General features: G+C 34.8%; 1 protein-coding gene across 1 annotated transcript; it reads left to right on the top strand.

Annotated features, from left to right (window-relative positions):
- The first annotated feature begins 5,934 nt into the window (after positions 1-5,934).
- LOC139900185 (uncharacterized) lies at positions 5,935-10,490 on the top strand. Its single transcript, XM_071882979.1, has 8 exons — positions 5,935-6,006; positions 7,112-7,398; positions 9,524-9,538; positions 9,651-9,774; positions 9,860-9,921; positions 10,004-10,091; positions 10,177-10,274; positions 10,361-10,490. The coding sequence occupies exons 1-8, from the start codon at positions 5,935-5,937 to the stop codon at positions 10,461-10,463; spliced, it is 849 nt and encodes a 282-aa protein (XP_071739080.1). The 3' UTR covers positions 10,464-10,490.
- Positions 10,491-16,555: the final 6,065 nt, after the last annotated feature.

The following is a 16,555-nucleotide window of genomic DNA, read 5'->3' as shown; positions in this document are numbered from 1 at the left end:
CTTGTTTCAATCCATATAAACTTTTCTTTAGCTTACAAACCCACTTCTCTTTACCCTTTACCTCAAAGCCCTCGGGTTGCCTCATGTAGATCTCTTCAACAAGATCACCATGTAAGAATGCAGTTTTTACATCTAGTTGCTCAAGATGTAAGTCTTCGGATGCAACCATAGAAAGTACCAAATGGATAGTAGTCATTTTAACTACCGGTGAAAATATCTCTTTGTAGTCAACCCCTTCCTTTTGTTGAAAGCCTTTGACTACCAAACGAGCCTTGTACCTTCTCTTGCCATCTAACTCATTCTTGATTCTATACACCCATTTGCTTTGCAATGCCCTTTTATCATGAGGCAACTTCACTAGTGACCAAGTCTTGTTCTTCTCAAGTGATCCCATCTCTTCTTTCTTGGCAAGCTCCCATTGTATGGATTCTTTTGTCTTCCTTGCCTCAAAGTAACTTTCGGGTTCACCATTCTCGGTATAGAGCAAGTAGTTTGCTGATGGAGAATACCTAGGATTAGGTTTGGGCACTCTAGTCGAGCGTCTTGGTATAGGAGTAACCGGAATGGTTGGACAGGTTTTATTTGTGTCCTCCTCATCAGTAGAACTCGCACTATGTTCGGAATCATCACCGCTTTCCAAATCATCCCTATCATTAGCATTTTCCGACGCCTCACCGTCATTCGGCAATTCATTGTTTCTCAAACTCCCACTAGAACCTGCAAGATCATCAATAGAAACATCGTCAAAAGTAACTTGACTCGGTTTAGGACTCCCCGTTTCCGGTTTGCCATAGACCGAATCTTCATCAAAAGTAACATCTCGCGAACGAATTACTTTTCTAGCTTCATTGTCCCAACAACGATAACCCATTTCATCCGACCCGTAGCCTATGAAAATACACTTCTTTGACTTAGCTTCAAGCTTGTCTTTATCCGCATCTTTGGTCTTCACATATGCATTACACCCAAAGATCCTAAGGTGACCATAACTCACCTTCATACCTTGCCATTCTTCCTCGGGAATTCGGAAACCCAACGGTGTTGAGGGTCCCCTATTTATCAAATAAGCCGCCGTATTAACCGCATCCGCCCAAAACATCTTAGGCAAACCGACATGAAGTCTCATACTCTTAGCCCTTTCATTTAACGTACGATTCATACGTTCGGCGACCCCATTGTGTTGCGGTGTCTCCGGTACCGTTTTCAACATTCTAATACCAAGCTTTGCACAATGCTCTTTAAACTCAAGACTACCATATTCTCCTCCATTATCCGACTTCAAGCACTTGACTTTCAAGTTAGTTTCATTTTCAACCATTCCTTTCCACTTCACAAAAGTATTAAATACATCGGATTTAGCTTTAAAAAAATAAGCTCATACCTTTCAAGTGGAGTCGTCAATGAAGGTGACATAATAGCGAGAACCTCTATGTGATTCTACATTGGTTGGACCAAACACATCCGTATGAACTAGATCTAATTTCTCCAACTTAGGTGTATTCCCCGATTTCCCAAAAGTCACCTTCTTTTGCTTCCCATAAACACATGGTTCGCAAAACCCAAGTTTTACCTTCTTCAAATCCGGAATTCTCCCACTCGAAACAAGCATCTTCATACCCTTCTCACTCATATGCCCGAGTCTTCGGTGCCATAGAGTTGATTCAGACTCAACATTAACCGTAGCAACCACCGTGTCTTCATCAAACATTTCACCCATATAAAGAGTTCCCTTTTTATGTCCACGAGCCACTACACAACTACCCTTAACCACCTTCCATTGGCGGTTTTCAAAAGTAAACGCGCTACCTTCATCATCTAATTGACCAACCGAAATAAGTTTCCTTTTCAATTTAGGAATGTACCTTACGTTCTTCAAAGTCCAATTAGAACCAAGAGTAGTCTTCAAAACAACATCTCCAATGCCCTCTATGTTGAGTTGCTTGTTGTCCGCCAATCTCACCTTGCCTTGATATGAACAAAAATTCTTCATCATTCTTTTGACATGAGTAGCATGAAACGAAGCTCCCGAATCCAAAATCCAAGACTCCATAGAATTTTCAACACTACACAAAAGTGCATCATCACTTTCCCCTTCGGCCAAGTTTACACCTTTCGTGGAACCATTTTTGCAATTCCTTTGAAAATGCCCCTTTTGATTGCAACCCCAACAAGTAACTTCACTTATATCTTTCGATGGATTCCTATTCTTAGACTTCTTCCTACCCTTCTTGTCACCGCGTTCAAATTTCCTACCCCGGTTGTCGGTACTTAACAAAGAACCGGACGTTGATTCTCTCGAGTTTCTCCTACGAGTATCTTCACCAAGGATCAAATCCCTTATAGCTTCAAACGCTAGCTTAGTAGTTCCCGTAGAGCTACTAACCGCGATAACCGTACCCGACCAACTTTCCGGTAATGATGAAAGCAAGATAAGTGCTTTTAGTTCATCTTAGTATTGAACAATTGACGCATGAGAAATACCTTATTTGCAGCGGTAGGTTTCTCATACATGTTAGAGAGTGCTTTCAAGCAAGCAAACGTCGTCTTCTCATTCACAACGTTGTATGCAACGTTCTTAGCAAGTGAAAGACGAATAGCACCCAAAGCTTGACGATCCAAAAGCGTCCAATCGGCATCGTCCATGCTTTCGGGCTTGGTCTCTAACAAGGGTTAGTGTAGCTTCTTTTGATCCAAGTAATCTTCAATTTGCATCTTCCAAAAGCCAAAGTCTCTCCCATCGAATCGGTCAATTCTAAACTTTCCATCTTCCGCCATTGTTCCCTTAACGAAACCTTGTGCTCTAGATACCAGTTGTTAGGTTGTTAGGACCCAAATAACGCTAGTAATTCTACAAGACTACTAGCCGAGTAGTGATACTATCAAGATCACTCAACCCACTTAATGAACAAAAGATAATATGCAAGAACAATAAAGAACGACACAAGATATAACGTGGTTATATGCAATCGTTGTGATTGCTTTAGTCCACGGACCAACTAGAGAGTGTTTATTTACTGAATATTTGTATGTGGTGTGTTACAATTGCATACAATAAGTTCTATATATAGAGAAAACAAGAACACCATGAAACTTCAACTTGATCTTCAAGTGTGCTTGCAATCATGAAAGATAAACCAACTAGCCATGCTTTCCACCTTGTATTGGCATGATCACAGCCCTAATTTTAGGTGTAAAGTGATCAACTTTGCACCTAAAGTGAAAGGAGGCCAAAGCATGCTCGGATGTAAAGGTTACAACTTGCCAAATTGCTGCCAGACACCAGATGCGCTGCATCTGATGAGTGATGCGCCGCATCACCTGCTTTCCACGTTTCAGATTCAAGTACCAGCTCCAGATGCGCCGCGTCTAGAAGTGATGCGCCGCATCCAACCCCATTGATGCGCCATAACAGCTCAATGCTCCGCATCCAAAACCTTCGGACTATTTTGCTGCATGGATGCGCCGCATCCTTAGAGTGATGCGCCGCATTGCTCTGTTTCACGCAAACCTTCGGACTATTTTGCTGCATGGATGCGCCGCATCCTTAGAGTGATGCGCCGCATTGCTCTGTTTCACGCATCCCGAAATCTGCAAAATTCGTGCAACACTTTAACTCATCTTTTGTGGTGACATTTTCAACTTTGTTTAAATGTCTCCATACTCCAACATTTTCAACCCATCTCTGGTCACCACTAAATATTCGTCCTAAACAGAATTCGAAGAACTCAGGGCACCAACCACTTGGACCATCTAGTGATGGTAAGGTTAATGAAATAAATAATTCTAATAAAGATATCATGCGAAATCTATTCATTACAGAAATGAACTTGCACAGTGGTAAGACCAATATAAATACTTGGAATTTTTTTTATGTATATTAGTTTTCGACTCTCTTTACAAGCACACTAATCTCAGGGCGATTACTCGCTTGAAAGCATCCGGAGTTATCACGGGTGCTCCGTAGCTACGAGGGGGTTTATGTTGTTTAACGAATTCAAACTTGAGACCTTCCGAAGATTTAATCATATTCGAGAGGCCATATCTTAACCATTTAACTACCACCCATGTGGTTAAAAGGTTACAATATTGGGTGATACTTTAACTTAGAATATTGGTCGATGCTTTTACTTGATCTCTGCATTCTTCTTAGTCCGGTCAAATATCCGCTCTAGAAATAGATGAACTTTAACACTTGAAGTATGATTGTATGAAGATATGTATAGTCCTTATCGTTCCAGACTATCTCATTTAGTCTAAAACAGTGGCAAATCTACCCTCATGGAAGGGATGGCAGTTGACCCCAATGACCAATCAAAAATTGCTATATTTTATTAGTGGAATTAATTAATTATTTGTTGAATTAGAATCTTAAAAAGTAATTTATAATTTAATAGGTCAAATTATGTAGTTTGTAGAGAAATAATTTTAAGTGGCTAATTTTTTTTTTTTTTTTTTGGACGGCGGTTAGATGGTTAGTCACGCACACACGCAAGGAAGAAATCCGGGATCGAATCCCCTTGCAGGAATTAAATCTGGTAAAACTTCCCCCCTGGAATCGAACCTGCGCCACTTCAATGAGCGGTGAACACGGGCCCGCCCCAAAAGAGCTGGTACCACTCAGGCTGATGCCTCGGTATTTTAAGTGGCTAATTATTATGATTATATGAAAAAATTACTTTCAAACTCATCAAAAACTCTCCCTTTACACTAATTGGTAGAATGTTAGTGCTTAATGTGTGAAAGTTGTTTTGTGATATTTATTAGCTATTATAAAAAGTTAGTATTATATGTTTGATGTTGTTTATTGTAGTTTTGTGGCCAATAAGCATTTTTTAGATGCAAAACGGCCATTGCCGAGCTTTTAAACAGCCTTAACGTCTGTCATTCTTTTAGTGTTGTTTTAAACGTCTTTAGCAACTCATTATTATCTTTCAGAGATGTTATGAACCGTTTTGATAATCAGTCTTTTTCATTTAGAATTTTTGCATCTGGTAATCAAAAATTTTGGATCTGTCACTTCTCTGAAAAAATACATACCTCACAACTCATAGCGAAATTTTAACTAGCCAGACTAGTATTTAACGTATTAGATTTACTCGTATAAATTAGATTTAGCTCTTTCTTTGAACTTGCGGGCATAACCCAATAGTTCATCCTATGTCCTTTGTGTCATGTGATATGAAAAGGTCATATGTTAGATCTTTAGGATGACATAATTTTCTTTAAACCAATTGAACAAAAATAATGGTGGTATATATTGACCCTTTAGGGAGGTTTTACCGGATTCGTTCGCGGAACTCTACCCGGAACACTGCCCGAATGGATGTGTTTCCGGGCACCGTCGATCGAGTTCTGGTTTCCGCCTGAACGTGTGTGTAATGTGCAGATGATGAGGGTCGCTGAAATAAATAATCTACCGATGTCATAAAATCGGCAGTTCAAAAAAAAAAAGATTTAGCTGTTTTTTCTTCTACCAGAACATTCGATATGGGAAGAAAGAAGTATATTGTTGGGTAGCAAATTTTTGTTTTCTATTATTGTTATATACTGTACAGAAGTAGGTAAGACTTCCCTCCCTAATCTATTTATGTCTATACAAAAATTTTCATGAACACATTTAATAAAAGTTGGAAATAGGAAGTACCTGAAAAATCAATAAGATGACATATTTCACACGATTGTTGATTAAACATTGTCATGAAGTTATAATTTGATCTAATTTTTATACACACTTTCTATTTCTATAACTACTTCTATTGCGTGAATAGCGGGGAGGAAAGAAAGGGTGGTATATGATAGTGAGAAAAGGCGCCGCGTGTGGGCGGGTGGAATGGATGAGCGAAAAGTGTCATGCCATAGAAAAAAGAGGAAGAGAAAGAGGAGCGAACGGACACTAGAACATCGTTAGATGAGCTTCAGTTGCACGCTCTGAAGATGTTTTCAGGAATAAGAGAAGACGGTGCTCTTTCATCAGCTCTTTGGCTATTTGCTTGTGATAAAGAAAGAGTGAATTGATCCGAGCTAAGTAGTTCGGCTAAGCCGCAAAGAAGCCCATAACAAAATGTTAGACCGGCTGACACAACCGAATTGGTTGAGGAAAAGGAAAGCCCAACGACCGAAGGATCGAACAAAAGAAGGTGATGACGACGGCTCGAATGGATATGATGGGATTCTGATCTCCACACTTGGACGGAGTTTCTACGAGTTGGATTTTCGCGCGTTGCGGCGAGAAAATGTTTACTAAATTTGATTGAATAAAAACGAAGAAAAAAAATAGAAGCATATAAAACAAATTTAAGTGAGTATAAAACTCAAAGTTTATGAATAAATTTTACTATTCATAATTCTATGTTTTGGTACATTGTGAAAGTTTACAAAAAAAAGAATAATAAAAATAATACTAATCATAATTCTATGTTTTATTATATTGTGAAATATCTAAATCTACTTTCTATTTCATTATTTTTAATAAGAACTCACCTGGAGTAGCCTTTTATCAAAAAAATAAAAAACAAAAAGAAAAGGAAAAAGAAAGATAAAGGCATATATTAAATAGGGAATTTCCAAATTACGTCTTAGAGAAGAGGAGAAGAAATATTAATAAAAATAAAAACTTATATAAATTATTAATTTGTAAATAATATTATTGTTATATAAAAATTAAATAGTCTATTAAATTTAAAATTATAATTAAATAGTTAGATGGTTAGTAGTCCAAATGTTAATAATCCAAATATTAGTAGTCCAAGATGTTCGGTCTAACATTATTAGTAGTCTAAGTAGTCCAATATTAGTAGTAGTTAAGTTTATCGTTATTATTAGTTTAAAGTCTTGGTAGTTTCATATTTCTTTTAAGTGTGTATGATACTATTTTTTTTTTATGTTGTATATGATGATAATAATATTTACCTTACTAATAAATGTTAGAAGATACCGTTAAAGGATTTCTTACTTTGATTAGTGACTTATGATTGCTTAGATAAACTTTGAGTACGCTGTCGTGTTAATAACGTGTTAAAATTTAGTAGTTTATAATTATGTTTAGTGGCTTATTATTAGTTAATAGACTTCTTAATGTTATAAGAAGAATAAGAGGACATAAGGAGTACAGTATATTGAAGAAATTGGTGTACCTCGCTTATATTCATCGGTGCATATTTACGACTCGGGTGAACACACAAGTGGCAGTTTTGATGAGGTTAATGTTTATAGACCGGTAGAATTTGGTCGGGGCGGCAAGAGATATCGTGATTGTCTTGAATCGACGTGTGAGGCTTGTGCACGGAATGGTAACGTTCTAAATGGTCGTTTGAAGAAACCACAAGATGAAATTTTGGCTAAGGCTACATCTAGGAAAAAGTTAAAGAGAATATTATCTCGAGTTCATTTAGCTACACGGTAAAGTTGATGATATGGATTTTGACGATGCAAATCAAAAAATATTATTGAAGGTCAAGACGGGGAAATTGGCGGAAGTTCTTCGATCGAGAGGCTAGATCCGAGGTGCAAATCGGTTAAGAAAGGTTTTTCCGAAGATCTTGAAGATCGGAGTATTGTCGGTCCGTGCAAGGCTATTTTAGTTAGTCATCCTTCTTCTAACGCGTTGACTTATACGATTGTCAACCGAAATGGGAAGAAAATTGATCGGGAGACCATAGATGGAAAGATGAGAAAATCGGTGTCATGGCGCTTTTTGTTATATGTGTTGTGATGTATGTTTCGTGGATCATTGTATTGGTTGTGTTTAGGTTTTGTTAGTATTTTTCACAGTTTAGATTTTGTCTTGTTATTGCTTAGTTTGAGGCTTGGTAGTAGTTAGTACTAGTTTTTGTTTTCTTCACATTTTCTAGGTTCGAGCCTCTAAACTTTCGTGTTCTATCTTTCGGTGGAGTTTGTTTTTTTTAAAACGTTGTTTCTATGGGTGTGTTTGGCGCAAGAGCTTATGGAAGCTTATGAGAGCTTATGGGAGCTTGAGCTTATGATTTTAATAAGCTCCAAGTAATAAGCTTTGTTTGGTAGACATAAAAAGTAGAGCTTATGAAAATCATAAGCTCTGGAAAAATAAGCTACTTCTAGTAGCTTATGAAAAAAATAGAGCTTATGAACTGGAAAATAAACTCCAGCTAGTTTACCAAGCACTTATAAAAAATAATAAGCTCTAGCTACCATAAGCTCCAGCTCCAGCTCTAGTCCATAAGCTCCAGCTCTAGCTATAAGCTCCAGCTCTAGCTAGTTTCATCCAAACACACCCTACATGTTTTTTCCATTATTTTTGTAAAAGAAAAAAAAAAAGAAGGTAAATATGATAATAAGGGAGTAGTTTTTTAGGGTTTACTTCCGTAAAAAAGGCATATTTTTTCACTCGTTCCTCTCAGACGACTACAAAGGAGTAAGAACACCTTAAATTAGGTCTGATTTCTCGTTTCTTATTCTGTTTGATTTTTAGATTTTAGATTTTTTATTTTTTATTTCCGTTATCTGCATTTGTTTGATTTTGCGATTTTCTCTCGTTCCCTTATAGACGACCACATGTATGATGTAATTAAAATACATACAGTTGCTAATCGATTTTGTTTGATACTTTTAAGAATTAAGATAGACGAGTACATCTGCTTTTGTTTGATGTATTTCACAAGTTCTACATTTTCAATTTTTGTTTGATTTTGTCTCAGTTATAAAAGATAATAATCACTTATACTAGAATGAACGTGAACATAAACTGTTGTATGTATGAAACAAGAATGATTATGTATTTGAACAAAAGTAGGATAATTTGTTGGCTGACATTGAACAAGAAATTGCCTAAAGTTTAATTCAGTACTTATTATTAATGAATAGGACATATTGTTTATATTGTAATGTATCACATTTAAAATAAGGAATATGTTAACTATGCCCCCTAACCAAAATTTCCAAGTTCTGCCCCTACTCTGCCATTACTGTGTTTTTTATCAACTGATAAAAAGCTCAAAATGTTATTAATATTGTGTTTTTATTGTATGTATTTGGAACAGCAATGGGTTCATCACGATTACCGAAGTCTTTTGGCACCAAATCATCAAAGTTCTTCCGCCACATGTGTCCACATGCATTCAAAACTATGATGGTATGTTTTCGTTATACTATTACTTTACTGGAGATGATTAAAAAACAGATCATTTCAACACACTAGTGCACACATGTGCTTCCATGGCCTATGTTTTTTGTTTACCCAGTGGTTTTTGTGTTAGAAATTTAGAATCCAACATGTATTTGTTTAATTTCAAGGTCACGGAATTTGTTACTGGGGGGAGTAGTCTGCCAAGTAATCGACCAAGTTTGACTTTGACACATTATTCGGATGTTGATCGAGTAATCCCATGTGATCACTGATTAATTCCCTTTGACCGAGGGTTGACCAAGTTTTGACCTGTTTTTTAATTATAAGCATTTTTATTTTAGTTGCATATACGTGTATGTTATGCATACGGATCCTCATTAACCAACTTTTTTTTTATTTTTTTTTACTTCTTTGTTGTTGTAGAAAAGAAGAATTCTTGTAAGCAACCTTAGATTGTTCACCAAATATTCTGACGTGTAAGTCTTTAACCTATATATTTGGATTGATTTTCGTTTCTTGTTCATTTCATAATAATTTTTAAGAATTACAGGTGTGACTACTTCGAAAATGTGTTGGAGGAAAATCCTAGCAAAGTTATTATGAACTCGTTTAATACAATGCTATTCAACAGGAGTGCTACGGTGACAGTATCTTCAGTTGATGCTGCTAATAGGGTAAATCCATATCATATCTACATTCTATATCAATTTATTATTAATATCCATAGTTTAATTTTTTCAATAATAATTGTTATGGCAGATCCTGAATCATACTCCGCATATGATAAACGGAGCTGTTGTGACCGTCCAACGTTATGACGGGTAAGATAAATTTGAAAGAATGTGAATTTTGTCCGGAATAAAAAAAAAAAATTAATCAACTTCATAAATCATCGTTTTACAGGAAGAAGTGTCACCCAGAAGTTTTTAAGAGGGGAAAGTATGGAATGATGATTACGGGGTTAGAAGAGAGATCACATCTACCATCCAAGGTAAGTTCTAGATAAGCAAAAGAAACAGTTTATTTTATTTTATAAAATAATAGTAACATCAGTATATTTGTGTGTGGCATGGCAGTTGCATACGATAGTCGAGGACCTACTTATCAATCATGCACGTTTCTCCTATATCGATATTCCTAATCCTGATTCATATCGTTATTCAACACTTCCAGGGTTAGTAGTTCAATGTTTGTTTATGTTTATTTTTTAGAGTAACCATAAGTGGTAAGTGGTAACATTAAAATTTGATGATGTTGCAGAACAGTTGCAGTTTATTTTCATAACAGTGATGATAGGGAGAAGGCCCGAGAAATTGTTAACGAAGTAGAGGGAGTAGATGTTGAGATCCTGACACGTATTTGATGGAATGGAGCAAGTATAAATTGGACGTGAAACATAAGTAGTTTGTTAGTGTTTCTACTAATGTATTTATTAGGAGTTGATGTATGTATTAATGTTTGAATTCAGTATGGAGTAGATTTTCCTCAAGTACTCAATTTGGTGATAATATATTCAGAAACTTGCACCCTTGTTTGTATATTCGATTTGAAGATCTTAGCAATCATTAAAAGTTATGATTTTGTAATCATGATTGATACTTTTGTATTTGTAAGTTTTGAAAATGGTCTAGAAGTGTTGGTGAGACAACTCAACCCGACCCACAAAGTACATTCGGTTATTAGCAACAAGCCAACAAGCGTTGTGGCTTAGTAGTTGTGTTCATCTTTCTCTTGAGAAATATTTCATATGTTTGTAGTGCTTCAGGAAGCAGCAATAAACCTTGTTTGTGGCAATTATACTCCATATTATTAGTTAATGATTTTAATAAAATGAACTAGGAGGTTCTATATTTGGTTCTGATTAATTAAAGTAGATGTTTCAGGAAGTTGTATGCATAAAAAAATGCTTTGGACGACTTTTAACCCGTTCGGCCAATTTGACCCGTTTGAGATAAACAGCAATCTAAATCTGGCACCTTTAATTTTAGATTTTTTTATTAATAAATTTTTTTTTTTTTTTTTAACGGCAAGCTTGCATCAGCGTATCATTTATTTCAACGACACTCATCATTTGCGCACACACACGCGCGTATCATTTTTTTTTATTAATAATTTATTTTTAATAGATCACTTACATGTATCCTTGAAGTTATGACTTAATGTTATTTTAATTCGACCCGTTTCTTGTTTTTTTTTTACAGGGTGGTGATCCATCTTGAATGTAAGGCTTCTTGAATGTGTATAATTTAGTTTTATTATATATATATATATATATATATATATATATATATATATATATATATATATATAAAGTTCAAATGAGAACTATAAAAAAGTAGAGAACTAAAAGAACCAATCTAAGTCATTAATTATTTAATCTAACGGTTAAAATGACCTATGGCATGATTGTAATAAATTGAAAGGTGAAATATATTTCATAACTTATAAAAGGGCATTAAAGGAATTCTAAAATTCATACCGTAAAACCGTTCCACTATCATCCCACTATCGTCGAATATTAAATAAATATTAATTAAATTTAATGTTAAACAGTTTCAAGGAATCAAAAGTCCTCTTCATTTTACTCACGTTTCCAGTTTCTCTCCCATCTTTTTTATTAGAAACTGCATATACACCATGAATTTAGTGAGCGAGATCGATTCGATTACAATAATCTCGGGTGTTGAACATAAGCGATGAAAACACAATGATGATGAAGATGAACATAAGTGATTAAAAAATAACGATCAAAAACAACGAGATCAATTCTCCCTCCAACGATTATGAAGACGACGAACATAGAGACTTCATGGTGGCAGTTATCGTGACATTGATCTATTGGTTGTGAAGTGCATTTTTGTGTAACTTCAAATAACTTGTGAATTCTTTTTTCTGAGTTTCAAGATGGAATACATGAAGGGCTACGTTTTGAAGAAATAGTTAGGAAGGAAAATATTCTTTTATAACTATTTTTTTCTTAAAACACGTTCGATTATATCTTCATTTCGATTTATGTATAAAGAATGTGAAGTTGTTCACATGCGTTCTGCTAATTCAGAGAAATGATGAACATATTCATATGTGCACATCTTAACTTGTTCATAATGAACATTTCAACCTTTTCATGCATTTAGGAGCAAAATCGAGAAAGACCTCTCATGATTACAGGTGCAAGTGTCACATGTTCACAAGCGATGAACGTATTCATATGTGCATATTTCAATATGTTAAGTGAACATCTCAAATGTTCATGTTCATGATATATAAAATGAACATCTCAAATGTTCATGTTCATGATATATAAAGCACGTTCATGATAGTTCGTAAGTGAACATCTTAAACGTAAAGAGTTCGAAAACATTTATCATTTTTTTTATAGGAGCAAATCGTAAAAGACCTTATGAATTATGATTATATGTGCAAGTGTCACATGTTCACAAGTGATGAACGTATTCATATATGCACATCTCAACATATTAAGTGAACATCTCAAGTGTTCATGATATATAAGTGAACATCTAAAATGCAAAGATAATTCATACGTGAACATCCCAATAGTAAAGAGTTCACGTACGTTATTATCGTATATATTGAAAAATTCGGTAAATTTATTTATATGAGCAAAATCGTGAAAAACCTTCTGATCACATGTGCAAGTGTCACATGTTCACAAACGACGAACGTATTCATATGCGCACATCTCTACATGTTAAAGTGAACATCTCTGTGACGATCGCTCCAAATCCATATGGACGAACACGTCATTCATTGATTTCATTGCGAGGTATTTGACCTCTATGTGATACATTTTGTAACATTGTATTCGTTTGAAAAGGTATTTCATAAATGAATATATAAATTCCAGGTTTTTTTTACATCTGATGATTCCTACGTATAGACAATCACCATTTAAATGGTTTACAATAATACATCTGTTGACAATACAGTCAAAATAAGATACATGGTAATGGTTTGATGAATGCAAGTTTCTTGTATATAGCATGTATGACTCCAAGCACATAACTTGTATCACGTATGAGCAAACAGCGGAAGACTTCTAGAAACCTGAGAATAAACATGCTTCAAGTGTCAACACAAAGGTTGGTGATTTCATAGTTTTAATATTACACATAATCCGTATATCAATGTGGATTACAAAAGTTCAGTTGTTTTATTCAAAACGTTTATCAATAGGTTTTACATAAAAGGTGGATCACAAGATTTCAGTTGTTTCATCCGAAACGTTTATCAATCGGTTCTACAAAGTTGAGCACCCTGGTAACTAAACTTTAATGCTTAAATTATTTGTACCCTTTGTATAATCATCTTAATAATACACGCAAACCAACGTGTACGCTTCTCAAATAGCATACGTCCGTTAAAAGGCTAGCGCTCTAGCTCGGACGGGGATATCAAGCCCTATGGATCCATATATAACTACTCGCGTCCACCAGTTCTTATAACCGGCAGTTAATAGTTACCAAAGCTAAGGGATTTTCGGTTCAAACTCGGTGTAGAATTTAGTATGTATTTGTATCCATTGCGTTTAAAATAAATTGCATGTATTCTCAGTCCAAAAATATAGATTGCAAAAGAAATTAAAAAGGGAGTAAATGAAACTCACGCATATAAATATTGTATATCGGTTAATAAAGCATTTGCATGTATTCTCAGCCCAAAAATGTAGAGAGTAAAAGGGATCATATGAAACTCACACATATAAATATTGTATATCGGTTAATAAAACATTTGCATGTATTCTCAGCCCAAAAATGTAGAGAGTAAAAGGGATCATATGAAACTCACACATATAAATATTGTATATCGGTTAATAAAACATTTGCATGTATTCTCAGCCCAAAAATGTAGAGAGTAAAAGGGATCTTATGAAACTCACTGTTTAATATTGATATACAATATTGTAGGAAAGCATGTAGACGCATCGGAGATAATAACACGAGGTTTGATTCACAAAAATACCCCCGAACATTACCCATAACCTCCTTGGCAATAACCCATATTTTCCTTAGCTCTAGCTCTCTCGGAAACTCGTTTTGAAAATTACTTGGACAGTACTCCGTCGTAATATTTTATGTACATTATTATTTTTGTATCGCAAAAATAATAATACTAATAATAAGATTAATAAGATTAATAATAATCTTAATAATAATAATAATAATAATAATAATAATAATAATAAATATTATACGGAGTAATATATATTTGTGTATGTGTGTTTGATTTTTCATTCGAGCAAAACACCTGAATTTATAGTACCTGGCCTGGAATCTGGAGTCATGCGACTCGCATGGAAATGGCCTTCTGGCCATGCGACTCGCATGAGGACCAGGGACAGCTCACATTGTTTTGGCTCCTAGCTTGTCGACATAATATAAAATAAATATAAATATATAAATAATTAATATAATTATTTATATATTATATTTTATTCTTGTGCATAGTAGACTAGATATTTTTGGTCCGTTGCGTCGGGCGTTTCTTCTTGACTCGGGTCCCGGTTCCGGATTTTCAGACGTCCTTGCGTACTATTTTTTATCGTGTACTTTGCGTTCCGCAACTTGTACTCTTGTCATTTTTAGACGTTCTTCATCAATAATTTAAACCTTTTTAATTGTATCTTGTACATTTGAGCATTTTGGACCTTTCCGTCTTCAATTCTTCGTTTTCGCCTTTTGTCTTCGCACTTATTAAATATAAACGAATATTACTTGAATATGGAACAATTACAACTAAAATCCTGTCTTTCTTGGGGGATAATGCTATGAAATATATGTTCCTTTTTAGCCTTATCAATAGCCTTAAATTATCCCTTAATTATATCACTCAAAGTGTATCTTAAACTTTCGAGTGTTTTGGTCATTTACTTCTATAAATCATCGTCTCGCTATTTGTTAAAATACATTTTTATAATAGCGTTTTACTGTAGCAAAGTTACTGTAGCAAAGTCAATTTCACTGTAGGAAATAGTGATTTTCGAAAACACTGTAGCATTTTGAGTAATGTGGCAATTTGAAAACACTGTAACAAATTAGTGTTTAACTGGTTCATCTTAAACGCTTTAGTTAACTTATCTAAATATCAATTGAATCAATAAACGAATGTTACTATCGTTTATTATATATATGTATATATCTTTTTAATATACATAAATCAGTTTTTAAATACACATTGGAAGTTATTTATAAATAAATTTTAATAATAAATATTTCAACTTATCATATACATTCAAATAGATATTTAAACCAATAAGTTTAATGTACGGTATCAGACAATTAATACATTGTTACCTTTTCATGTTATAGTATATATGTATCTATTTACATATAATTGTTCGCGAATCGTCGAAAACAACCGAAGGGTATTTAAATATATAAAAGTAATTCAAAAATTTTGAGATTCAGTTTTACAGACTTTGATTATCGTGTTGGAAATGTTAATCATACAAAGATTAAGTTTAAATTTAGTCGAAATTTCTGGGTCATCACATAATGTATTTATGGTGTACGATGCGTGTATGAAGTGTACGAAGCACGTACGTGTTGCTTGCTAGAACGTCGAAGGAAACTGGACGTTGTCTGAAGTGACAAGGTGTATACGTATCTTTTCAACCCCAAATAAAGTTTGTGTTGATGTTTTAAAGCCTTACCATTGGAAAGGAAATCTTATTACGTTTCCAACGATAATTGATTCATCGAAAACGGAGCTACGGTCAAAAAGTTATGGCCAAAACAAGTTTCTGAAAACTGACCTGTAGGTTGGAGCGGCGCTCCACCTTTTGGCGCGGCGCGCCGAACCCGTCTGATGCAATTTTCAGCCTTTTTAAAAGGCTTAAATGAGGGGTACTTTGGTCTTTTCATTTAGGGTCGGTTTAGGGTTACCAAAACTGATCTAGAACTCCATTGGAGCTCATTTTAACTCATCAAACACTCTCATCTTCAAACCCTAGAGTGAGAGGAGAGTTTTAGAGAGAGAGAGCTCCAATTGGAGAAGAAGAAGGGTGTTTCGGGTCAAACCTCGGGTATTAAAGTTGTTCTACTTGTCAACGGCATCATTTTGGCGATATTGGTAAGTTCAAACTCCGAACTTCATCTTTGTAATTTGATATTCAAGTTTAGGGTTTTGAACTAGTTAGTTATAAAACCCATTTAGGAGGTGAAATGGGTAATTGTAACTAGTTATTGTTGATGTTGGTGGGTTTTGGGTTGGTTAATGATTTAACCATGTTTAAGACTTGTAAATGGTGTATAATCACTAGTGTTAGTGATTATTGGTGTTTTGGAAACCATTAGGGTTCTTATGGTTGACTAACTTTGACTAGAGTCAAAATTAGGGTTTGTTGATGATTATGACTCAATTGCTGATTTAATAAGGTTTATAAACTTAAAATGGATTAAGTTGAAGTATAAAACCGAGTTAAATATGTTTTGGTGT

Source organism: Rutidosis leptorrhynchoides, chromosome 3 (assembly GCF_046630445.1).
Source record: "Rutidosis leptorrhynchoides isolate AG116_Rl617_1_P2 chromosome 3, CSIRO_AGI_Rlap_v1, whole genome shotgun sequence".
NCBI lineage: Eukaryota > Viridiplantae > Streptophyta > Magnoliopsida > Asterales > Asteraceae > Rutidosis > Rutidosis leptorrhynchoides.
This window is presented reverse-complemented; position numbering and strand designations above follow the sequence as displayed.

Coding starts and splice junctions, on each gene's coding strand:
- LOC139900185 (XM_071882979.1), top strand. CDS start 5,935: ATGTTTTCAGGAATAAGAGAAGACGGTGCTCTTTCATCAGCTCTTTGG. Junction 9,775..9,859: donor CAGTTGATGCTGCTAATAGG/GTAAATCCATAT, acceptor TTGTTATGGCAG/ATCCTGAATCATACTCCGCA. Junction 9,922..10,003: donor ACCGTCCAACGTTATGACGG/GTAAGATAAATT, acceptor ATCGTTTTACAG/GAAGAAGTGTCACCCAGAAG.